This window comes from Stigmatopora argus, chromosome 4, assembly GCF_051989625.1.
Source record: "Stigmatopora argus isolate UIUO_Sarg chromosome 4, RoL_Sarg_1.0, whole genome shotgun sequence".
Taxonomy (NCBI): Eukaryota; Metazoa; Chordata; class Actinopteri; order Syngnathiformes; family Syngnathidae; genus Stigmatopora; species Stigmatopora argus.
In genome coordinates this window covers 6,135,154-6,160,901 of record NC_135390.1, presented here as the reverse complement: position 1 = coordinate 6,160,901, position 25,748 = coordinate 6,135,154, and the positions used below count along the sequence as shown (strand labels likewise).

Genomic DNA, 25,748 nt, shown 5'->3' with positions numbered 1-25,748 from the left:
TCTTTTTGAACATAAAGAGTTATAGGTAACGCAATGTCGCCAATTTGTTTTCAAACATTTGCCTGCGTCCATCCACATAGGGCTACATCACGCCAACGAGGCACGCTCCACTAAAAAAGCACTCTTAAAATGAGAACTGGGGCTTCGAAATCCCCAAATGACAACGTTCCAAATGCGCTGCATTAACTTGTAAGAACTTTATCGGGTCTTTCTTCGGTAAATCTGGCTCATCCGCCATTTGACCTCTGACCTTGGTCATGCGCATTAAAAATAGACACAAAAAATGCATTGTTTTCATAATAACTTGTATTAGTCTAATACACATCAATCCAACCCTCACCAACTATTTTATGACTATAAAACCTATACTGCTGCTACAGCTGCGACACAAAAAAAGCATCAATAATAACCTCATACAATATTATTCAGGAAAATAGCCACATTTTACTCACCCAAAATCATTTTTATTTGTACAAAAAATCCATCCTTCTTTTTTAAACGTATTCACTTATTCTCCACCTTCGGCCATTGTGGGTTGACAAAACCGCTATTAAATCAACAGAACAATATACTATTTGCTTATGCAGCTCGCTCCAGCCCAATGGTGTCAGACTCGGGCTGGTTCGCGGGCCGCTTTAACGTCAACTCGATTTCAAGTGGGTCGGACCATTTTAGATATAATATTTAGATATTTTTTTAATAAATGGATTAAAAGAACTGGATTAAAATCCCTGAATATTCAGTTTTTTATAGATCTAAAACAATGTTTATTTTAGCTTTTTTGAATATATTTTTAGATTTTACAAAATTGTTTTTGAACTAAAAACACAAAAAAATGGATTAAAAAATTACAATTATTGATTTAAAAGGGGGGAAATCAGGAAATATAGTATAAGTCGATATCTATCATTTTAATTTGATCTTAAAACAGAAAGTCGGCACTCATGATTTACTTTCCCGGGCCACACAAAATGATGCGGCGGGCCAGATTTGGCCCCCGGGCCGCCACTTTGACACATGTGCACTAGCCAATCATATTTTGTGAACGCGATGACGTATCTCTACGCCTGCAAGAAGGCGTCGGATCTGATTGGTTAAAGCAGCAGTTTTATCAACGCTTATTTTATGCTGCAGGGCCTGCAGAGCTGATTGTGAAAGCATCCAGGTAGATTTCTGACCCTGGCAACAAATAATGGCTGAAATGTGATTGGTTAAATACTTAAATATGAAAACACACATTGGGAAGCAGTACAACAAGCGGGAAAGCAATGAAAGGAAGCTAACAGACAATTTGGAATTATTTAATTAATTTAAAAGTATTGATGGGCAAAATATAATTACTATCAGTCTATATCATTCAGATATTTTTAGGCCAGCAGAGAAGGCTTTGCAGGCCCTGACAATGCAATCTCATCCTTAGGCGACCCGTTCCTCCCTCCCTTTGTTGGTGTCCTGCTGCCATCCTGCGTACGCGCGCGCGCATGTCGCGGGAGCGAGCAAGTAAGTTGCGGTGCGTACTCCCGGCACACGAAAGCAAAACAACCCGCTGCTCCCATTAAAGGCGATTTTGTGATTGAGCCGGACACGCTGCCACCTGTTGGAAGGATCTTGACAATATCTTCTTTGAGTGTGCAAGTGCTTGTTGTTCGCAGCCATCTGTAGGCATGCCCGGCCAACATTGTCCAGCAAGACGCAATGATCGGGGGCTTCAACATGAATTTCCTCCTGTACTTCCGAGCTTGTTCCAGAGTGAGTAGTAGACAATATTCTCGCAGTAGGCTATCACTTGTCAAATGCGTCGACCAACAGAAGATCAAATGTATAATGAACGTGATATGATTACATAATTTATTACAGGCGCCGTTTAAGCGATGTTGAAGTCAAACGTTTCAGAATAAAGGATCTTGAATAATAGTAGCCACTTGTTCAAATAGCGTATATAATATGCGTATTTTACGGAAAACAAATGTTATTGTTGTGAAATGATTACATTTTAATCAAAACATTTTGAAGAAATGTGTTTTTAAGTGCAGTTGCACAAATATCGGCTGTCTTTAGATTGTCACTTTTCTATGGCGAATACAATTTAAAAGTGTAGGTAGGTCATCATAAAACTTCATTTGTACCGCTGGTTTGAGTTGATTCTGTTGTCCCACTGGTCTCAATGGGATAAAGTGACTCGCTAGGGCGGGGTAGCCGGCCCTTCCACTCCAACACACAATAGGCCGTCTCTGCTAAGTAGGCGGCATTTGCTACACTCCAACCGGATTCCAGCTATGATTCGCAAAATAAAAGCAATGCAATGTCAAATAATTGCCGTTTATCCTTCAATACATACGCACAGTTCAACGCTTATCCTGCACACAGGATCCTCAGAGTTGACTTGACTCTAAATATATAAAACAGACAAGATTAATTTAACTGCTATTGCAATACATTCACATCTTGAGGGAAATAATAATTTGTTACTGTGCACGTGCAGATTCTTCATGTTTATGCAGTCTATTTTGATATTTCATTGTCTGTTGCCTATTCATTAATTCATTTTTTGAACCACTTTATCCTCACTAGGGTCGTGGAGGGTGCTGGAGCCTATCCCAGCTGACTTTGGGCACGGGGCGAGAAACACACTGAATTTCTGGCTAGCCAATCGCAGGGCACAAGGAGACAAACAACAATTCACACTCACACTCATACCTAGAGGCAATTTAGTGTCCAATCAGCCAACCATGCATGTCTTTGGAATGTGGGAGAAAAACGGAGTACCCGGAGAAAACCCACGCAGGCCCGAGGAGAACATGCAAACTCCACACAGGTGGACCGACCTGGATTTGAACCCCAGAGCTTTAAGGCCGACGTGCTAACCACTCAAGCCGCCGGGTCGCCTCTGTTGACTATATGCTTGAAAATAGTTATGTGCACTTTTTTGGCCCGAGACTCCCAATTAAAAAAGAAAAAAAGTCGCCCAGCAATATCTAGCTGCCTCTGTTGAAGTGTTCTTGAGCAAGGCAAGGGATTTTAATAACTATGATAGGTTGTATTTTTCATGAGAACTGTGGGAATTGACGACGAAAAGACGGTGTATTTGAGTCATTTATGTTAAAGCATTTTTCTAAGAGTTAGCGTTGATAACACTGAATTGAAAAACACATAAAACCTATCCTGCAGCTTGATGTCAATTTCAAATATATTCTTTTATTTGGCATCGTCATTATTAAGTCAACGCGTGCTACTTAAGATCGAAAATAATGTATTGTTTATAAATGATGTGTTGTTTGTCATGGGGAAACACTGCTCTGGTCAAATCAAAGGAATAGAGACAAAGTGTGAGGCAATGTTCTTGGGCCAGTGTTGCTAGACTAAATGGGTGGTATTTATTTTGAAAATCCGGATCGGGAAATGAAGCTGCTGCACCTCCTTTGAGCCCGATTGTGACAGCCGTTTCAGAGCAAAGGGAATTGGGGGCCGGGGGGCTGAGCATCCTCATCTTCCTGGGGAGGGTGAATCGAGGTGTTTACTCCATCTGGTTCGTCGGAACAGCACTAACACCCCCCAAAGGCCATAATGTCGTAGATTGGAGCGGCCCGCACATGAAGCCTAGCAGGGAGCGCGGCGCCGTGGAGGAAGAGGGCTGGTTGTGACCGACGGAGGGAAGGGAGGGAGGGAAGGAAGGAGGATGTACTGGGCTGCTGGCTTCGCCTCTTCCCGGCCGTGCGTGGTGGATCTCGGGCGGAATCACAGCCTCCCCATCGGGCTGTGTGTGTCCGAGCAGCCCCAGTCGTTGTATGGATACATCATCGCCTTCCCTTTGCAGGACTACGGCGGCATCATGTCGGCTCTGGGCTCGGACTCCTGGTGGAAGAAGACCCTCTACATTACCGGGGGGGCCCTCCTGGCCGCTGCAGCCTACTTACTGCACGAGCTGCTCGCCATCAGGTAGGCTTGTGAAAACACAGGCTTCACTGTCTGCTTCCTCTCCACGAGTGCTGCCGAAAATATATCTCGAAATGATATTAAAGTCACGCGTCCGCTCGCCTGCTAGTTCACGTGCCCACCCCGTCGGCACCTGAACGTGACAGAAAGGAAATACTCCTCAGCCGACCTTTAAATGCCACTCACACACAGTATTGTTTACAGTACTCCACTTTTTTTAAATCCCTCTACTTGTGTAATGTGATACGATTAGTCCTTGCTTTGCCAACCAGATTAATGGACTATAGTTAGTGTGCACAGCTAGGAATGGTGGGATTTTATGAGTCCAGGTGTTAATACCTTGCGTCTAAATTGTGGCGTTTTCACTTCCTCCATGGCAATTTCGTAACCTTGCATTTCGTAAAAGCACTGCCGCAGAATCACGTGCAGCCGACAGAGGCTGACGCCAGCCTACCAGCATCATCTGTTTGGGACATGTGATTTCATATTGCTGGAATGCAGTTGTTGTTGTTTTTGTTGATGGTGGCGCTCATGTAGTGTCCATGATCACAGGTCGGGGATTTGGATTTGAAACGGTACGTTTGCACTTTTTGGTGAGTGCTCGAGGAACAGTTTCAGCACCACAGGGCATTGGACAGAGACACAAACACAGCACGCTCGTACTGAGATGAGAATTTGTGTTCACGGTCAATGAACCAATCACCGAGGCAAGCAAATTTGGATTTTTAGTCTGTAGATTTCCATCGACATTGACATCATTGTTATATTTCTACTTGGGGAGTTTTATTATTTATAATTTTGCCTTGAGGTAGGAGCGACTCAGATTTTTCCAAATACAAGGCATTATTCAGACAAATTACCTTGGGAGGGCAATTTTGTTCTGTTCAAATACAACTTTAAGGTACAAGTTTGTCAGGTGATTTTTCTTTTCGAACATATATAGAAATATTAAAATCTCATCTCATTTTTTTTCTCATTTTCTGCACCGCTTTATCCTCATTAGGGTAACATTGCTGAGACTAAATATTGGGGGAAATGTTGCTGAGGTGGTATTTGAGGTGCTTAACTCAATTAGATTATTAGATATTTTCTCATTTCATCTCATTTTGTGAACCGCTTTATCCTCACTAGGGTCGCGGGGGGTGCTGGAGCCAATCCCAGCTGTCTCCGGGCCAGAGGCGGGGGACACCCTGAATCGGTGGCCAGCCGATCGCAGGGCACGAGGAGACGGACAACCATGCAGACACACCCATACCTAGGGGAAATTTAGAGCGTTCAATCAGCCTACCATGCATGTTTTTGGAATGTGGGAGGAAACCGGAGCACCCGGAGGAAACCCACACAGGCCCGGGGAGAACATGCAAATTCCACACAGGTGGACGTGACCTGGATTGGAACCCAAGAGCCCAGAGCTGTGAGGCCGACACGCTAACCGCTCGCTCCACCGGGCCGCCCAATATTAAAATTGCTCACATATTATAATTTTAAATTTTCATCTGGATAAGCCCGGTGAGTGAGTGGTTAGCGCGTCGGCCTCACAGTTCTGGGGTTGAGAGTTAGATCCAAGGTGGGTCCTCATTGTGTGGAGTTTGCTTGCGTGGGTTTTCTCTGGGTACTCCAGTTTTCTCCTACATCCCAAAACATGAAGGGTAGGCTGGTTGAACACCCTAAATTGCCCTAGCGTGAATGGTTGTGCCCTGCGATTGGCTGGCCACCGATTCAGGGTGTGCCCTGTCGGGTGCCCGTAATTAGCTGGTTTAGAGTCCAGGATCCCTGCGACCCTTGTGAGGATAAGCGTTTCAGAAAATGAATGAATGAATGAATGCATTTTCAGCTCTTTGAATCCCCTGTATTAAGAGATTTTTGTATTATTTGAGGTAAAAAAAAAAATCTGAAAAAGATACCTCATATTGTATGTAGTGCCCTCTACGTGATAGTGTCATTGTAGAATATCATGTTGGAAGATGCACAGGACATCCATGATGACTTTGACCTAAAATCAAAATCATATCAGGCTCATTTACATCTAGAAATACAGTAGGACGCCATAGCCAATAGGGATTTTAAGCACATACTGTATGACTGCATGGCAGGGTACGGGAACTGTCCAGCCATTCTTGAAAACAGAGTGATGACTCAGTCTTTCAAGTATTGATTAGATCACATTATGAACTCATTTTGTATTGCGACTCACCATATTATACAGTGACAAATGTTACCAAATTTAAATGCAAAATTCAATGTGTGTGCAGAAAGGAGCAGGAGCTGGACTCTAAAGATGCCATCATCCTTCATCAGTTCTCCAGACCAAAGAATGGTGTTCCCAGCCTCTCACCTTTCTGCCTCAAAATAGAAACCTATCTGAGAATGGTGGATCTGCCCTATCAGGTCGGTGCTTGTTTTTGTCTTTGCACCATAGTAAACAAATAGCCTGAAAACCATAATGATGTTCTATCTTCTGTATTCATGCCAGATAATTTACCTTAAAATGACATTCTATGCATTCGATGCATTTTTCCATAGAACTATTTTGATGGGAAGCTGTCGCCACAAGGCAAGATGCCTTGGCTGGAGTACAATTATGAGCAGGTCTCAGGGTCAGAGTTCATCGTAGACTTTTTGGAAGAGAAACTGGGAGTCAACCTCAACCACAACCTCACGCCGGAGGAGAGAGCCGTCTCTCGAGCTGTCACCAAAATGGTTGAAGAACATCTATACTGGTAAGGTACAGCTTTGGATATGACTTTTGACTGGAGATGTTAATTAATCCCCAGTCATAAGATTCCGTGCAACTGCACGGGAGAAGAAGAACACGTCTTTCCAAGATAATTATTCAAAAATTAAGTCTCAGACTTATAAACATACTAATTTGTTCATGTAAACAAATGAATACTAAAATTCGTAAAGATACAATTACTTTCATACGCCTCTCCATCTTTTTTTTTAAATTCCAAGTCCGTAGCTGAACTAAAAAAAGATGCTGTAACATGATCCTTATACCAGACAGCCTAGAATACGACTGGTCCAGAAATGATATTGATGGTCGCGCATGTCTTATCTGCAACAATTGAAAACGTTTGCTTGAGGTTATTACTAGGAAAAGAGGGTCAACCAGTTATTACGTCCTTCGGGTCACTTTCGTTTCCCTCCCTGACCTCTTTTTTTACATTCATTTTACAGTCTTAACCTTTTAAGTGGTATTAGTTTAAACAGACCATGTTTCTTCATTCTTATGGCTTCGATGGAGTTCATACAACATTTTATGAACAATTCATCCATGATTGTTGAAATTCATATAAGTTCATATTTTTCCTCCCACTGTACCGACTCACATTTTTTAAATTGTAATCTCAAAATTATAACCAAAAGAGTCTAGTGAAATAAGGATGCTTCAGTAACATTCCAGTGGTGAGTCACTGGGTGAGGAAGAAATCACTTTGCACATCCAAGCCTTTAGTATTTTTCCATTACTTTAAAAGCTACAACACACACACACACACACACACACACACACACACACACACACACACACACACACACACGTGATCGTGCACACAAACATGCACCCACTCCCACTGTCTATTTTATTGTAACGTGCCTAGATCATCCATTTTACTTACAGTAGTATGTTTTGACCGGAACCCACTTTGCTCTATGGTTGATGCTCGTCTTATATTTCCTTGCTCTCTTTAGTCAATCCTGTGGCATCTTGAGACTTACATGCTCACCTCCTCGATGAAATATTTAGAGCTGGGCAGGGCAGTGCTGTTTGGTCGCTAGATTCGTTTCTAGGAGAAGTGAATGAAAAAACACAAAGACTCGACTAATTGGCCACCACAGCGTCCCACAAAAATCAACATGAAACATTTGCTAGGGCTTTCTTTATATAGGAAAATTAATAATGCAAAGATAATGGAGGGACAGATGCCCCCTTTCGTATGTGCATCACAGTGGAAAAAATATAAATGTAAAATAGAATGGAATTTCATTTGTCTGAGTCGCAATTGTGGAAAAAATGCATACGTATAAAACATAGTACTTTTAGTAACTGGCCACCCTTAGTGCAGGTGGACTTTTTATCAATGTCGGTACTATTGTAGCTAATCTAATGAGTTTCCTAGATTGCCGCCTGTCCTTGTGACATCATTAATACCCCCACTGCAGTGCTCTATTAGTTTGTATGCATGTGTCTAGCTGACATCACAAAATGGCTGTGCTTGTGCCAGTGTCATTAAAAAAAAAAAAGACTTTATACATTATCAGAGGTCTAAGAAGTTCACCATCTGCATATTTAAATACTTTGAGTATCCATCATTCAGATGAAAGATAATTATACTGGGTGTTGTCTGTTCTTTTAAATATTGATACAAATATAATACATTGGTACCTCGAGATACGAGCTTCCTGGACTGAGCTCGTATGTCGATTTTCTCGTAACTCAAACGAACGTTTTCCATAGAAATGAACTAAAAACTAATTAATTCATTCCAACCCTCTGAAAAAACACCAAAAACAGGATATTGGATTGGAAAAACATTTTTATTTGTTCTAATTCGACATCTACTAACAAAGTAACTAATAACTAGTGGTTTAATATTACTAAAATGTGTTTAATAGTACTAGAATTATATGGGTTTCGCAGGGGGGAGAGAGATAGACGGACAGAGAGGGGGGGTACTTTTTGCACGGCAACGCACTCGTAACATAAAATAAACAATTTTAAATGAACTTGGATTACGATGCAGACACACTCAAAAACAAGTTTAATCTAACCTTACACTAAACTTAATTCTAATTTTGTTTTAAATGTTGATACCTTTCTTCTCCCGGCCGGGTTGGCTCTATTTGCCCCACCTCCACCCTGGCTTTCGGATGCAACCTATCGAGGGTTGTTTGCTTTTGTCTTCCCTTTAAAATATTCCCAAAATGATGCACACAAATGTCTGCACAATAGGATAACGCACGACAACTTGCCAACGAGAAGTATATACGCCATTCTCACTGACTAACGGGAAAAAAACACTGAAAAAAATGCAACGATCTGCCCAGTGCTCATAGAGACATTACACTAGGGAGTTGCGACCAGAAAGACAGTGCCCATGATGTTCTTATGAGCAGCCTCTCGCGTCCGCTGTCTGCTCGTATATCAAAATTTTACTCGTATCTCAAGATAAATATTTGCTCAAAATTTTACTCGTATCTCAAATTGCTCTATGTCGGGGCACTCGTATGTGGAGGTACCACTGTAGTTATAAAGTCTACACACCCATGTTCAAATTCCTGGTTTAGTGGTATAAAAAAATTGCACAAAATATTTTTTACAGTAAAACTCAATGTTTATAAAACAGCAATTTCCTGTTTTACATCCCTCCGATTTTGAAAATTGCTTCTATTATTTATCAAAAAGGGTATACAGCTATACCTCTACTTACGAATGTCTCCATGTACGAAATTTTCAGGTTAAGAAAGCTTTTCATATGAAAATTAGTGTCTCGAGGTACGAAAAAGATCCAAGTTACGAAATCCCCGCTAAACTAAATGCATTTCCTTATCCGTTATTTTATTTTCAAAATATTGTGCAGATGCATTGATTCTCGCTATTGAACCTCACTACACTCTACTGGGCTCTCATTGGCTGTCTCACAACAACCACCCCGGCTAAATGTTCCTCTTTTTAATGATTGCAATTCCCCTTATTAAGCGATAAAAACCACACAATGCAACGCGGAACATATTTACAAATACACACACAGTGCTAATAGACCACATGTTCATTCATTCATTCATTCATTGTACTACAAAGTTGACGGTTTTCTGACGCCGCCGGGTCATAGGGAAATGTGCGTGTATATAAAGTACTGCTCTACTTATTTTTAAAGTTACGAAAAAAGTTCTGGAACCAATTAATTTTGTAAGTAGATGTACGACTGTATTAATGCTTTTGTTTCTTTGTGGAGCAGGATTATACAATGTCACAATTTAATTGATTTTCACAATTTTTGGGGGGAGAGATGGGAAAAGGACCCAAGCAGTCCATTTAATTGCTAAAAACACATTTATCAAGGAATAAAATATTTGCCATTTCAAATCAGAGTGGTACAGCTTTTTAGAGGTCTAATGAAGTACAAAGTAAACCAGGAGTAGAAAAGCAACCTACTTCCCCTTCAGCAAAATCCCTTTTTGATCTTTTAGTTGTCTAAATTGCACTCATATGGCCTTTTCAAATCTGCAAACAAAAAACAGCACATGCTCTCAGGACCAAAGATAATAACCAGACAGATGTGCCTGGCCCTGTCGAGCAACCAGACAGAGGCGTCAGATAAGACAGAGATTTTTATCCCATTTCCATCGAGGATGCAGAAGAGCAGGCTCTTGATAACACGGTTATTGTGGCTATCCTGACTAGCTATAGAATTATGTCATCCTACGTCCTAACCTCACAGGCGGACTGAACGGGGAGGTCACGCACTAATCTGTTTATGCAAAGGCTATTTGAAGGAAGTATAAATGTCTAAGACTTAATCTTGTTAGTGTCTGCACACAGGACAACCTTCAGCGAATTTGGGGGCCCCAAACCTTGTTTAAAACACTCTCACTTCAACATAAATGCACGAAATTGAAAATAGCTGTTTCTATTGTTATTATCTATGTCAATCATGGAAACCTTCAAACCGTCATTCTGATTTACAGCATCCAAGTCTCCACGTAATCGGCAAGCCAGACAAGTGCATTATAATAACACTATTTCTAATGTCTGGGTCAATTTTTGAAGCTGAACAAATCTAACCAACATGTTCCCAGCGCATGATGGATTGTGCCGATATGCTTAAGTGGAAAGTTGATAACACACAGAGCAGAATGGCAGAGGAAACAGTGCTCTTTTATTGATTTGATCGTGGGTGAATCCGACTGGACGCAAAACAGTTTACTGGGTGCAAAGAGCTGAATGGGAATAAGAATGAGTTGCATGTTGCTTAAATTCTGGAAGCATGTGATAATTGTCATGGCACTTAACGATTGTACAAAATGAGGAAATGAAAGGGTCGTTGAACGGTGCTGTAGTCTCTGATTTATTTTCACTAGAGGGAGACAAAGAAGACGGGATGCTCAGCATGAGAATGAAATATTATAGATAAGGTGAAAGGAAGTTGGGCCGGTGGGCGAGGGGTTAGGTTCTGGGGTTGAGGGTTCGATTACAGCTCGGTCCTCAATGTGTGGAGTTTCCATATTCTTGCCAGGCTTTCGTGGGTTTTCTCCAAGTACACTGGTTTCCTCCCACGTCCCAAAAACATGCATTGTAGGCTTTTTGAGCAGTACCTAAACTGTATGCCCGTCATTTTTTTGTATAAACAGATCGATTTTGTGGAATATATAAAGCTCGTTAATGTGTGTGCGTGTGTGTTGGGTGGATGGTATGCTATTAGTAATTCATTCTGTTACGTCTTTGGCGACGTCGAGAGTGGAAACGTCGAGTGGTTGGACCCAAATGCAGGGAAGCAGGCAAAGGATGGAGTGCTCTAAAAAAACTTTAATTCTTTAGGAAGGAGTGGTTTCATGAAACTTAACGACTTAGAATTAAATAACAAAATCAAATCTGAACAGAAGACACGGGGAAGCGAGGAACATGGAACGTGGAAACATGGAGCATCAAAGCAGCGTGGCATGAAGGTGATCCGACAATGAACTGACAAACACAACAGGCTTAAATCGACAGAACGAGGAACTGATTGTCAACCACACGCACCTGGTCAACGAGGGGAAAAGGGAAGCCAGGAGGGACAGAAGAGGCAAAAACCAAACACGCACACGCAGGGTAAAGGAATAACAAAACCCAACCAAACCTAATACATTCATTCATCTTGCGTACCTCGCATCCTCATAAGGGCTGCAGGAGCTGCTGGAACAAAAGGCAAACTACATCCTAGACTGGTCGCCAGTCAGCCATAGGGCACACAGAAAGACATATATGACAATTCACACTCAATCATACCGCCACCATCGGGAATCGAGCCCGCACCTACCCGCACGGAAGTCAGGCTATTCATTCATTACAATACTATTCATTCATTCATGCTTTTTCAGTGTTGCTTATCTTCACGAGGGTCACGAGGGTCACGGGAAATGGTATACAATTAATGGTGTACTGTTGATGGGTCTGAAAAACAACGTAAGGAGGCAGGTTAAGAAAGAGTGAGACCAATTTAAAGGAGATTCAGTTTATTACCAGACTGCAGAACAGGGAGAGCTCGAACAGTGTGAACTGCTCACAGTCTGTTGTCCTGAAACTCTCTCCGAATGACCTGTGAGTTAGTCTTATATACAGGCAAAACTGACAGTTGTCAGCAGGACTTTGAACAGATACGTTTTAGTCATTTGCAGGGCAAAAAGTAATTGATCAGTGTCGGACAGTTGAGTGTTTGTGCTGACATGTCAACCCAATCACAAGACTATGATTGATTAATCAGTCAGACAGTTGAGTGTTTATGCTGACATGTCAGCCATTCACAGTTTGTATGAGAATGATGCTTTTATACTCACAAAAACTGATATAATCTTACAACTGTATCAAACTATTCCTGCAAAAATAAATAACACTGTAATTCTTCTAGGACGATTGCCTACTGTCAGTGGGTGGACAACTTGGAAGAAACCCAGAAGCTCCTAGCGATGAGTGGCCCTCTTAGCGACACACTAAAATGGTTGTTGACTCGCCTGAATGGTAGCATGGTATGGAGGGAGATGTACGGCCATGGTATCGGTCGCTTCTCCACGGAAGAAGTCTACACATTGATGGAGAAGGACATGAGGACTCTCGCCACCTTGCTGGGTAGGAGGGACTTTTTCTCTTGTGGGTCAGATGCAGTAATGCTATCTTTTAAAAGGTAAAATGAAGAAGAATTAGTTCAAAAGCAAAGCAAAGTGTTTTTTTGTATGCCTGCCATACACTGAAATTTTTGATAGTTATTAGGATAGATATCACACACCAAGCGTTTCACCTTTAAAGGCCAACGGATGGTAATATGTTGATCTCAAAAGCACTAAACATTTTCGCTTCCCACGTATATTTTGTTATACAAGTGGTGATGTCCAGATGCAGATTTTTTTGTTTTGATCCATTTTTTTCAAGATATGTTTTGCCAATCCGATACCCACAACTTTTTAAACCAGTAAAAAGGAGCAGAGTTGGGAGCTAAATACCCAGATATGTTTTAAAAACACTGCAGTATCGGATATTGGCATTAGAGGCTGACTTCAAAACAGAGAAATCCTCAAAAGAGACCTATTCTAAAAAATAAGCTTATAGCCTTAAAATAATGTTTAAAGTTCTGCACAAACTGTTAATTTGGTCTGCGCGGTGACATCATACCGGAATGATAATGCATATTATTTTTCCCTTTTCTTCATTAAAGCACAAAAACTCTTCAAATGTAAGCTAATGTCTTTTATCTTCTGCAACAAATAGGAGAGAAGAAATACTTTATGGGCTCCAAAGTATCCACGTTAGATGCCACAGTGTTTGGACATCTTGCTCAGGCCATGTGGACTCTGCCTGGTACGAGGCCAGAACAGCTCATTAAAGGTTTGTATGACATAAAACAGTTGCAATGATTTGCATTCAATAAATCTTAACGCACAGCACCAGCTGCATTAAGATACATTAACAATATACAGTCATTTTCATCAAAGTTTCATCACCAGGAATCAAATAAACCCCAACATGATTCCGAAATCTAATTTTTCACATCAATCTGATGTCACCAAAAGTTGATTTTGATGAATTTATGACTTCTGGTAATTTCCCCGTGGCACCAGACAATGATATACAGTAGCAAAATTGAATAAATGTTCAGATTTCAACCTTGCATTACTTCACCTCTGATTAAAACTAATATGATCTTGTTATGGCTCCTTGGTGAGCGTGTGGTTAGCACGTTGGCCTGACAGTTCAGAGATCGAAGGTTCAATCCCAGGTTTGGACTTTCCTCGCCTGCGTGGGTTTTCTCCAGGTACTTTGGTTTTCCTCCCATGTCCCAAAAACATGGTTGAACATTCTAAATTGCCCCTACGTATGAATGGTTGTCTGTCTCCATGTACCCTGCGATTGGCTAGCCACCCATTCAGGGTGCCTAAAGCAGGCTGGGATAGACTCCAGCACCCCCCATGATCGTTGTGAAGATAAGCGGTACAGGGAATAAATGAGTGTGTGAGGGCTAAATCCCCAACATCAAAATAATCTTCAAGCAGAGGAGGCATCAAACATGGAATAGTTTTAGACTCCGTCGGCCTTCCGGAGTGGTGAATGGCAGGCCGCTTTCCAAGATGGACGCGGCTCGCTCGCTTCTTTGTCTCTTGTTCGCTCCTTCGAAGGCGGAGGGGGCGAGTGGACATAGCCCACGTCGATCTGGTAGCTCTGCTTTGCCAAATACACGTCCGAAAGCGGGCCACAAGCACTTTTATTCAAGGTAGGCGGAGACAAACTTTAGGCGGGAACAACAAGTGGAGGCGCTATATACAAAGTGATGACAGGCCTTGACCAGTAGGTGTCACTAAAATTCTATTCTAGTTGCTCAAAGAATTAAAGAATACATTAGAAATACATTCCATATTTCACAGAGTGACTTTGTTACATGTATTCCTAGGGGAGCTGATCAACTTAGCCATGTTCTGCGAGCGGATGCGCAGGAAGTTCTGGCCCGAATGGTTCGTGGAGGTGGAGGACCTTTACTACGACGGAGACAGCGAGAGCAGTGGCGGTACGGCTTCTCCCACGGCTTTTCTGGACTTCTTCTCCAGGACTGACACACTGGACGAGAGCGACATCAGCAGTCACTCAGCCGCACACACGCACACACATACACCCAAATCTGACCACTCGCTCTTTGACTCGGACGTGGGCACCGGGTCGGAAAATGAAACCCAGCTCAAGGAGGAAGCCATGCCCGACCTGGAAGTTTGACGTGAATAGAACTGGCAGATGGATGCTGGATGACTCGCGGGTGGAACAGCTGTCACAGCGACCCATGCAAAAGGGAACAACAGAATTACTGTTCCAACTCTGTCTTGAATCCACAACACGGTACAGCTTCCTTTTGGACAAAGTGGGTATTGAAAGGAACAGTAAGGAAAAAAAAATCTCTCTACATTTTACTGTCTGGTTTGTTCCTTCCCAAAATGTCACAACGTTCATAGTGGCATTTTTTTCTCTGCCTTATTTGTGTGGTAGAAGAAGTTGTGTGTGATGAGCAACAAGTAAACAGCTCGTGAAGGTGCAGGTCAAAGCTCCGTTTTACCATTTGTCTTAAAGATGAATCCCATTCTAACAAATTGCGATATATCAGGTGGCTAAAACGAATAGCTGTTATGCCTCAGCTATGCAGATTTAGCGGTCACATTTTGTCATGTTATTTGTTTTCAGGCTATCTAGATGGATGTCTACATATTACATGTATGCATGTACGCGTCTATCATGATCCTTGCCATAATGGCCGGATGAAAATCCAGCATATTTTTTGCCAGCTACAATGTTTTTTATTGAATTGTTTTATGAGTGCGAGCCGGTAGACAAGTGGTTAGCGCGTCGGCTTCACAGTTCTGTAGTCGAGGGTTCGATCCCATGTCGGTCCTCACTGTGTGGATTTTGCATGTTCTCCCCGGGCTCGAGTGGGTTTTCTCCGGGCACTCCGGTTTCCTCCCCCCATCTCAAAAACATGCAGCGTAGACTAGTTGAACCCTCTAAATTGCCCCTTGGTGTCAGTGTGAGGGTCATTGGCTGTCCGTCTCCTTGTGCCCCTGCGACTGGCTGCCCACCGATTCAGGGTGTCCCCCTGCCTTGTGCTAGCTGGGTTAGACTCCAGCACACCCGCGATCCTTGTGAGGGTGAACGGTTCAGAAAATGAATGAATGTTTTATGAGCGTTGAATTTGGCCAAAATGAAAGGAACAGCGTGGCTGTAGTTAATAAAATGACCACTAGGTGGCAATAGCCCCAAACCAATAATGGTTCTTCTTCGCATACATACCACTAACAAGTGCAACTACAGTTCAATCAAACAAATGTTTGCAGTTTATTTCAACAGTGCACCTTTATTTTTATTTGAAAAAGAACTTATATTTCAAATAGATATATATATTTTTTATTAATGTTTTATTTATAGCTCTGAAAAGAGGTTATTTTTGCACTTGTGAATTTTTGTTTTCACCTTGTTTTTGTATAGCTGAAAGGTTGAAGTAGGTGATTCTATTTGAGTTGAAATAGGCTATATAAATTGGTACTAATAAGTATTCATTTGAATTATGGAATACTTTTTAATAGCATTTGTGCAGCGCAATATGCTAATTTTGTAGGGAGGTGAATGTTACTATTATGTGTGAATGTTATCAAGTGAACAATTGATGGAAATAATCTTCATTGAGAGTAATCTGGATGCTCACTGACTGTAATAGTGAAAACAATGTATTATCTGTTAGGGAATATTACATTAGGCTATATTTCTAATATTTGAGATGTGAAGTAAAAGGGTCAATGTGCGGCTTTGTATTTTTAATTTGTATTTTGGGGGCATATAGGATGATTTAACACATTTTAAATACAACAAATTAATTGGAAATAAACCCTGTACTCTTTGAAATACTGCAAAATCTTACAATTAAAAATGTTACTCATGGTTGTTCATGAATTCTATCATTTTATTATTATTATTATGATGCGTCATGATAACATCTCAATATGTTTGCATTGTTTTGTTAAGTTGTTCCTCCATGATTGACTGTGAGCATCACATGGCTTGATTGTCGGTCGTGAATCCTTCCGAGCATTTTTAGGATCATAACTTCTGCTGTTTTGATCAAGTACTGCTTTCATGTTTAAGCTCCCTCAGCATTGCAATCAGTTGCTAATGGGCGCAAAAAAATGATTTTTTATAATATTCATGTACATTTTATGCAGTTGTAAAATTTATTTAATGTTAACCTCGGCCTTGTAGCATCAATAGAGTTGGATTGAGGGGAATGTCAAACTGAAACTGAACAAAAAGCTTTGTGTGTGGTGGTGAACTAACTAAGATTTTATCCATTTCAAAAGAGGGACTGACAGAAAAGGGGAAAACGATTTTGTTGTGGTGGTTTAACCCCTTGAAACCATTCCTTCAGTTGGACCAGATTTCCCAAAATATCATGAAATTGTTTCATATCATCTCACTTCTACTTGTTTCATGTAAATATTGTATGTGTGACCAAAATGTACCATGTTGTGTAGAGCAGACTGATTGATCAAACTCTGGCTGCATTGTCATAAAATGGGTCAACTGGATAATGTCAATAAACAGCGATGACAATTTTAAGTCTTTTTTTTTAAAGGAGACTTGACTGAAAACATTGTCATGGTAAAAATATGTCTCTTGGGTGCATTTTTATCCATGCACTGTAACAAAAGGATAATTATTATTTCAATAATATTTGTCAGCTAAATAGGGGTATAAAAGCACAATTACATTGAAATACAATGAAATATCAGGAGAAGGATGCGATATATGCCGATTTTACAAAGTCTGCTACAATTTGGGGTCTATTCAAGGGCCTTTGATTGATTTAATTCAATATTGTGTACACATTTACCTTGAGATGTTTCAATCACGTATTATTCCAAGTCAGCTGATCTGCCAATAGTGAGGGAAAATATTTCATTGATTGTAGTTATAAAATAATAATAATAATAATAACATTAGGTGTGTTTTTTGCACATCAGTTGGGAATGAATAAGGTTGCCATGAAACAAATGTTTGAATTTTCTGTCCAAAAAATACATTTATATTAAAAAATATTAGCTATATTGTACCGTAACAATAAAATATCTTAGAAAGTCAATGAATGAGGTTTACACATTACAGTGGTACCTCGACATACGAGTGCCCCGACATATGAGCAATTTGAGATACGAGTAAAATTTCGGGCAAATATTTATCTTGAGATAGGAGACAAATTTTGATATACAAGCAGACAGCGGACACGAGATGCAGCTCATAAGAACATCATGGGCACTGTCTCTCTACCCGCAACTCCCTCGTGTAATGTCTCTGGTCGCAACTCCCTCTTTGTAATGTCTTTCAGTGTTTTTTTTTCCCGTTAGCCAGTGCGAATGGCGTATATACTACTTCTCGTTGGCAAGTGGTCGTGCGTTATCCTATTGTGAGGACATTTGTGTGCATCATTTTGGGAATATTTTGAAGGGAATACAAACTCATACAACCCTCAATATTGACTGAAAGTCAGTGTGGAGGCGGGGCAAAAAGAGCCAACCCGGGAGAAGAAAGGTATCAAAATGTCAAACAAAATTGGAATTAAGTTTAGTGTTAGGTTCGATTAAACTTATTTTTGAGTGTGTCTGCATTGTAATCCAAGTTCATTTAAATTTGTTTATGTTATTTTACCAGCGCGTAGCCCTGCACAAAGCTCCTCCCCTCTCTGTCTGTCTCTCTCTCTCTCCCCCTTCGAAATCCGTATAATTTTAGAACTATTAAACACATTTTAGTAATATTAAACCACTAGTTATGTGTTACTTTGTTAATAGATGGCGAATTAGAACAAATTAAACATTTTTTCCAATCCAATATCCTGTTTTTGGTGTTTTCTCAGAGGGTTGGAACAAATTAATTTGTTTTTAGTTCATTTCAATGGGAAACGTTCGTTTGAGTTACGAGAAAATCAACATACGAGCTCAGTCCCGGAACGAATTAAGCTCGTATCTTGAGGTACCACTGTACAAACAAAACATTTTACTCAGTTCCATTTTAGTACCATAAGTAATAAAAAAAAAATACAAAAACATTTTGATGTTTTTGACAATGTTGTTGGTAAAACATTTTAGGCCTTTGATTGAAAGCCATTCTTTATAATTAGATGCACATCTGAACATATTTTAATTGATTTAATTTGATTGTTCTCAATCAATCCACAAATCCATCCAGATCGATGTGCCCTTGCGGCTAAGTTGTCAACTTGAGGTGAAGCGTTCACGTATAACATCAAAGGGAGCTGTCAATGAGGAAATGGTTGGATAAAACCAAAACGCAAAGTTTAAAGTGTGCAAAGTAGCAGGTGGTGGCAGCAAGAAGAGGCCAGGCGAGTGGCAGAAAGCACGAGAGGAGGAGGAGGACAGGAACATTTGGCGCCGTGGGAGCACCCAGAAGAGGATGGAGGCGTATAAAGAGAAGGCGGAAAGGAGGAGTTGCTCGGGCAGGCAGCCCGCGAGGAGAAAGCGGGGGCCACGGATCAGGTAGCAAGCTCCTGGGGGACGGAGCAGGTGCGGACTGCGAGCGAGGCCTTTGGGCCTGAAGGGGCTGCCAGAGCTTACAACAATCCGCAGAGCTCCTTTTTTTTAATTTGGCTTTGTGAAGGGCCCACCCTCCTCGCTATCTTTCTGTCTCTGTGCTCAACAGATCAGCGAGCCACAAAGAGAGGTAAACACAGAGCTAAATTAAACTGAGGAACTCCCCTGGTAGAGCAAAACAAATTAGTGCAGACAAATTACCCAGAGTCAACACACAAACAGTTGAGCATCTGCGGCTCTTTGGACGACCGAGCTCCTCCCGAAAATCTATAGTACCAAGACAATACCTGTACCGTACTTATATTCACCAATATTCAACTTGTTTGACAGTCCCAGACTGACAAACTGTCAATGTTATAAGGGAACCCTTTGGGGACATTATCACTTCATCTTGTTTTTCTGGCATCTGTTCTTTCCTAATATTTATATTTTGCTTCTTGCTCATCTTGAGGAAATTGCAGCTTATACACAGGGTCAAAAGGTCATACATATATTCTTTTTCTACCCCCCAGTGCTAGTCTCTGTTTGTCTTTCAGCTCAGTGGGACTCCTCCCTCAGTCCCCCAGGGCCCTTTTGGCCCTCTGGCTGTGGCTTTGGCCTGTCCATCTGCCTCCCACTGTTTAAGTCTGTTGGGAAGCGGTCTGTGGAAGACCCCTGCTTCCCTGTCAAACCCCTTCCCCGTGCAACACCCTCAGCAGCCCGCAGGCCAGCTGCTTGCTTGCCAGAATACGAACATCGCTGCCAGGTGCGCCTCAGGACTTGCAGGAGGAGCACGCTAAAGGCACGCTCACAATACCAACACATATGCTCAATAAGCTTCTCTACAAATAGGGGCCCGTCAATGCACATCTTTATACTGGTCGGCCAAATGCAAGGAAAAATCACACCCGCTTTCTTTACATTGGCCAGTGCTTTAATTTGTGGGCTCAGGTGTTTCCCCACAGCCTTCCAAACAACCCTGTGCTTACAGGGGCGGGACACCAACAGGTGGCGCTGTTTCCTCAACTAATTGCAAATGTATTTATTCATTGGCATGAAGACGTTTCCAGATGACTTTGGCTGGCCTGTTCACTTTTGATAACTAACCACCTGGTTAGGGCCGCCGGGGCCGAGGAGCATTCATTCCTTCGTTCGCGAGGATGCTGGAGCCTATCCCGGCAAACAATAGGTTCAACGCCGTGTGCACCAGGGTAAGAAATTAGGGGGGTGCTGGCAGTGGGGCCGCTCACGGGCCCCGGCTTATAGCGGGATGGTTAGGTAAGAGGAGAGTATGAAACAAACGTAAGATCTGAGAAAATATTTTGTTTTTAAATGTCAAAATATCAGGTGTCAGGTTTTTGTTCAATCACAGCCAGCCTCCCAGTCGAATTGGATTGGACAATGGCAGTGAAAAATGATTACGCAACACGAACCTTCCCCGTTTAAATAGATTCAATGGCAATGTCTATAAACCATTCATGATCACACTCAATACCTAGGGACAATTTAGAGCAGGGGTGTCAGACTCGGGTTGGTTCACGGGCCACTTTAACGTCAACTTGATTTCACGTGGGCCGGACCATTTTAGATATAATATTTAGATTTTTTTAAATAAATGGATTAAAAGAACTGGATTAAAAGCCCTGAATATTCAGTTTTTTATAGATCTAAAACAATGTTTATTTTAGCTTTTTAAAATATATTTTTAGTTTTTACAAAATGATTTTTGAACTAAAAACAAAGAAAAATTGAGAAAAAAATACAATTATTGATTTAAAAGGGGGAAAATCAGGAAATTTAATGTACATCTATTCTCTTCATTTTAATTTGATCCTAAAACAGAAAGTCGGCACTCATGATTTACTTTCCCGGGCCACACAAAATGATGCGGCGGGCCAGATTTGGCCCCCGGGCCACACAAAATGATGCGGCGGGCCAGATTTGGCCCCCGGGCCGCCACTTTGACACATGATTTAGAGTGTTCAACCAGCCTTTCATTTATTTTTGGGGGAGGATGTTGAAGGAAACTGGAGTACCCGGAGATATCCCACGCGATCCTGGGGGGAACAAAGTCCACACAGAAAGGTATGAACATGGGATTGAACCCCCAATAACAGAAATGTGAGTCCAACGTGCTAACCACTCTTCCACCAGGCTGCCTAATGGAGCATTGTAGAGTTACATTTAATATCAGAAAAAAATAGAATAGAATAGAATAGATAATAATATTAAAAACGCTTTATTGATCAATATTTGAACATTTTGGGCCGTCAGCATTTTCATCATCCTATAGTACACACTGAATCTGAAAAACAATTGAATGACCTTGAAGATTTATGATGGGAAAAGATACAGAGGGTGGATTACTGTTTACTGGGCAGCCAGGAAAGAGTGTACTGCTTTACAACTGCTTGGTAACAAGCTCCTTTATGGTGCATTGCATTTGTTATCATGGGTTGTGTAATAAAATTGTATTCCCTCATTTGAAAAAAAATGAATAAACTAATTGATCGTTTAAATCCATATTCACACAGATAATTTGATGGCGTTGGCATTTCTGGCCAGGCAACCAGAAAAGCCTTTAGGACTGTTTTGCACAGTAAATTCTCCAGCACATTGTCTCGCCAATAACACAACTGAGTTGACACAGCGTCAACATTGGAGATATTGCTTGCTAATTAAGCATCATTTTTGTGTTAGTTTGGGTTACTAACGGACTGAGCCAGGCAAGATGCTTCTTGTCATGCTCTCGCTACATATTTATCCACCCCATGTTCTTGTCTAAATCCCAGCAAGGGAGCAACCAAATGGATGGAGCAAGAGCTCACTCAGCCTTTGCCAATAAAGTGAGCAAGCTTTGGCATTGTTTGATGTTCATTGTGTATTGCCCAAAGTTGAAGTTATTGCTTTCTGACTAGATGAAACTTACGTGTTTGTCTACTTGCAACAGTGCCTCCCAACTGTTTTTGAGCTGTGGGACACTTCTTGCATTTAAAAAATCTCAAGGCAAACCACCAGCTGAAAATCTTCTCATTTAAAACTCTGTCACCTATATTTATAATATGAAGTCACTCTCAGCAAAGTTTTATCAAGAGGAATAATAGAAACACAAAAAGTTTCTAATCTAGTTTTTCACACTGACCTCACGCCGCTCAAAGTTAAAGTCTGCGAACCCCGAACAATTTCTGGTTCACGTGAATTAATAATAAGTAATGTACTGTATTGTAATTTTATGACTTTTTCTCCTAAGATTACTACAATCTCTTGATATTAAGTGAAAAGCAGGTTTGTGCTCACACAGACGTAACGTCGCAAAAACTTGATGCAAACATTTAGTTTAAAAATAAGCAACAAAATGACATCAATTGTGTAATATTACAATTTGAATCTTATAGTATTACAAAATGGATTTATTGTTTGTCATATGTCAATTTTAATCCCGTAATATTATAATTTTTCCCGGAATATTACAATGTCTTTTTGGCAGGTAATTTCTCATGGCATACCTGACCATCGCAGTGTTTGGGAAACACTGATTTACAAGTCACCAATATTTAAGGTTGAGATTCACCAATGTGTTCAAGCATGTGGTCATTTGTCCCAAATAAAATACGTGCTCAACCTACTATCACTTGTTTTTATTAAAGAAAATTAAATTAAACCTACTGTCATCAATTCCCTTCTTTTGTTTTTTTTTAAAGTGTAGCTCAAGGGTGTCAGACTCGGGTTGGTTCGCGGGCAGCATTAATGTCAACTCAATTTCATGTGGGTCTTATTTTTAGATATTTATTTTTTGAGCTTTTTTCTTAGTAAGAGAAAATCATTTATTTAATAATTGGTTTTCATTTCAAAAGGAAACAATTTTTTATTTTGTTCCATATTAAAGTGGAAGATTTTGCAAGATGATTTTTTACCTAAAAACACAGAAAAAATTGATTAAAAATTGCAATTATTGATTTAAAAGGGGAAAATCAGGAAATATAATATACATCTATATCTATCATTTTAATTTGATCCTAAAACAGAGAGTTGGCACTCATGATTTACTTTCCCGGGCCACACAAAATGATGCAGTGGCCAGATTTGGCCCCCGGACCGCCACTTTGACACCTGTGCCTTAGCTAATGTCTGCCACATACATTGCCTGCCCTTGCTTCATCCTCCTCCTCATCCACCACACATCTCTGCAGTCATACAGGTAGGAGTATTTGTGCAAAGGAAATTAACCAAACTACACAGGCGTCTCAGCAACGCGATACAAAGCAAAGGTCTGCAGGGCAAAAAGACAAAGTCTGGTATTAGTGACACCTACCCAGAAATGTCTGTGCACCTGCCTGGAAATTGTGGGTGTGCGTGTGCGCACTTGTGTGTTTAATTGTTGAAGGATGACATTACCATAGATTAGTCCACTTCTTAGGACCCCTTATCTCTTTAACATTACATTCCACTCACCCCCAACTTTGTGGGTATATTACTTTTGACCTAACACCCCAATTGTTGTTCTATAAAAACAATAATTTTAAATCCAGAACAAGACTGGAGGTGAAGGAGATATATAACCGCTTTCTTCTGATGAGCCCCATACTTTTCTTTTCTTAATCCCACCCGCCTCTATTTCATGCAAGCCAAGGGAGGTGGAGAAGGGGGTCCGGGGTGGTGGTGGTGTGCTGGCAAAGCCTCTTTAAACTCTCCGGCATTATAGAGGATTATTTTGTGCAGAGATCCTGGCTTATGCTTCTGTTTTTTTCTCTCCCTTTTTCTCCTCCTGCTTGTGGCAGACATGCTCGGTAAACAGGTTGTGTCACACTTGATTGCATTTGAGAAATTAAAAAGCAGCAGTGACAATAGGCCAGCTCTGGTGGATGAGGGCCCGGCGGGGTGGGGGTCGCGGTGGAGGGACACTGACACCGTAAGACCCGACTCTTTGGGGACCCCTGCTACGCTGCGTGACAGAAGCAGCCCCCGCTGCCACAACAATGCGAGGGCTCGTCCTTCAGAGAGCACTCCTCCCGTACTCTTCCCGAGTCTATCTGCAGCAGGCCATCTGCTTGCCGCCTCTCTTTCTTCTCATTCCGCTTCTGTGTTTGTATCCAGCTCAAATATTCTAGTGTTCAACAACACAAACACTCTGCCAGGTTGTAGCTGTTTATGAGTGTTTTCAAGGCGTCTTCCCCTTGTGAGTCACATATAGTGTCTACGCAGGGAGAAACATCTGTGCCCGTCGGCAGGCTCGATGCTAAAGTTGTAAACTACATATGACGTTCCCAGTATAATATCAACAGAACAAAATAGAGAGATATGCTGTTAACCGTAGAGTTTTTTTTATTTTTAACAAATCTATAACACCACGGATCGTAACTTTTGTAAATAAACAAAACAAAAACACTACCTATGAAAATAAAAATCATAATAATCACATTGGACTGGCTCAGTGGAGCGTGGTTAGCATGTCAGCCTCGCAGTTCTAAGATTGAGGGTTCAATACCAGGTTCCGACCTTCCTGTGTGGGGTTTGCATGTTCTTCCCAGGGTTTTCTCCAGGTACACTGGTTTCCTGCTACATCCCAAAAATATACATGGTAGGCTGGTTTGAACACTCCAAATTGCCCCCAGGTGTAAATGTGAGCATGAATGGCTGCCCATCTCCTTGTGCCCTGCGATTGGATGGCCACCAATTCAGGGTTTTCCCCCCCACCTCATGCACCCCACGCGACCCTTGTGAGGATAAGCAGTACAGATAATGAATGAATAATATTGACATCCCCGGTGGGTTCCGGGCATTCCTGTGTTTGGTTTCATGGTCTCCCCATGCCTGCGTGGGTTTTCTTTAGGTACTCTGGTTTCCTCCAACATCCAAAAAACACATGCTAGGCTCCTTGAACACTCTAACACTCTAGATATGAATGTAAGCGAGAATGGTCGTCAATCTCCTTGTGCTCTCAGCTGGAATAGGCACCTTTGTGAGCGGTAGGGAAAATGAATGAATATATAGCATTGGCGGTCCGTGAATTTCCTAGTGACGCCTTCAGCTATCGGAATCAATCCAACCCTCAAAAACTGTTTTATGGCTATAAAACCTCTACTGCAGCCACAGCTGCGACACATAAAAATCATCAATAATAACCTCATACAATTGAAATATTATTTAGGAATACAGCCATATTTTACTCACCAAAAATCCTTTTTAACTGTACACAATAGCCATCATCCTTTCTTTCCTCCTTCTTTTCTATGGCCATCGAAGCTAATGCTGAAAGTCGAGCCTATCCTGTCGTATTCCTGTCAAACGTTTTTATTCGATTTAGTGCTGAAAATGTTCGTTCCCGGTTGCGACAGGCTTGCTTGCTTTGGAGTTGTCCGACCTTTCTTAATGATGTCCAGCTTTTTTCTCTTGAAAAGTCCGTCTTGAAAATGGCTTTCACAGTAAATCTGCAAACAAATCCATTTCTTCTCCTCCTTCAGCCATTGCAGGTTGACAAAACCGCTATTAGATCATTTAATAAGTATTCATGG

At 41.3% G+C, this 25,748-nt stretch overlaps 1 protein-coding gene across 2 annotated transcripts; it reads left to right on the top strand.

Moving 5' to 3' along the window:
• Nucleotides 1-1,490: 1,490 nt before the first annotated feature.
• On the top strand, nt 1,491-17,266 carry faxcb (failed axon connections homolog, metaxin like GST domain containing b). 2 transcript variants are annotated; one of them, XM_077598707.1, is made up of 7 exons: nt 1,491-1,749; nt 3,815-3,936; nt 6,186-6,321; nt 6,457-6,653; nt 12,543-12,760; nt 13,397-13,513; nt 14,574-17,266. In XM_077598707.1, exons 1-7 carry the CDS (start codon nt 1,696-1,698, stop codon nt 14,888-14,890), a joined length of 1,161 nt encoding a protein of 386 aa, XP_077454833.1. In that variant the 5' UTR covers nt 1,491-1,695; the 3' UTR covers nt 14,891-17,266. The 2 variants fall into 2 exon arrangements, with proteins under 2 accessions (XP_077454833.1, XP_077454832.1); XM_077598706.1 differs by lacking the exon at nt 1,491-1,749 and having other exon boundaries at nt 3,452-3,936.
• The last annotated feature ends 8,482 nt before the right edge of the window (nt 17,267-25,748 follow it).

Coding starts and splice junctions, on each gene's coding strand:
- faxcb (XM_077598706.1), top strand. CDS start 3,677: ATGTACTGGGCTGCTGGCTTCGCCTCTTCCCGGCCGTGCGTGGTGGAT. Junction 6,322..6,456: donor TGGTGGATCTGCCCTATCAG/GTCGGTGCTTGT, acceptor ATTTTTCCATAG/AACTATTTTGATGGGAAGCT. Junction 13,514..14,573: donor GCCAGAACAGCTCATTAAAG/GTTTGTATGACA, acceptor ATGTATTCCTAG/GGGAGCTGATCAACTTAGCC.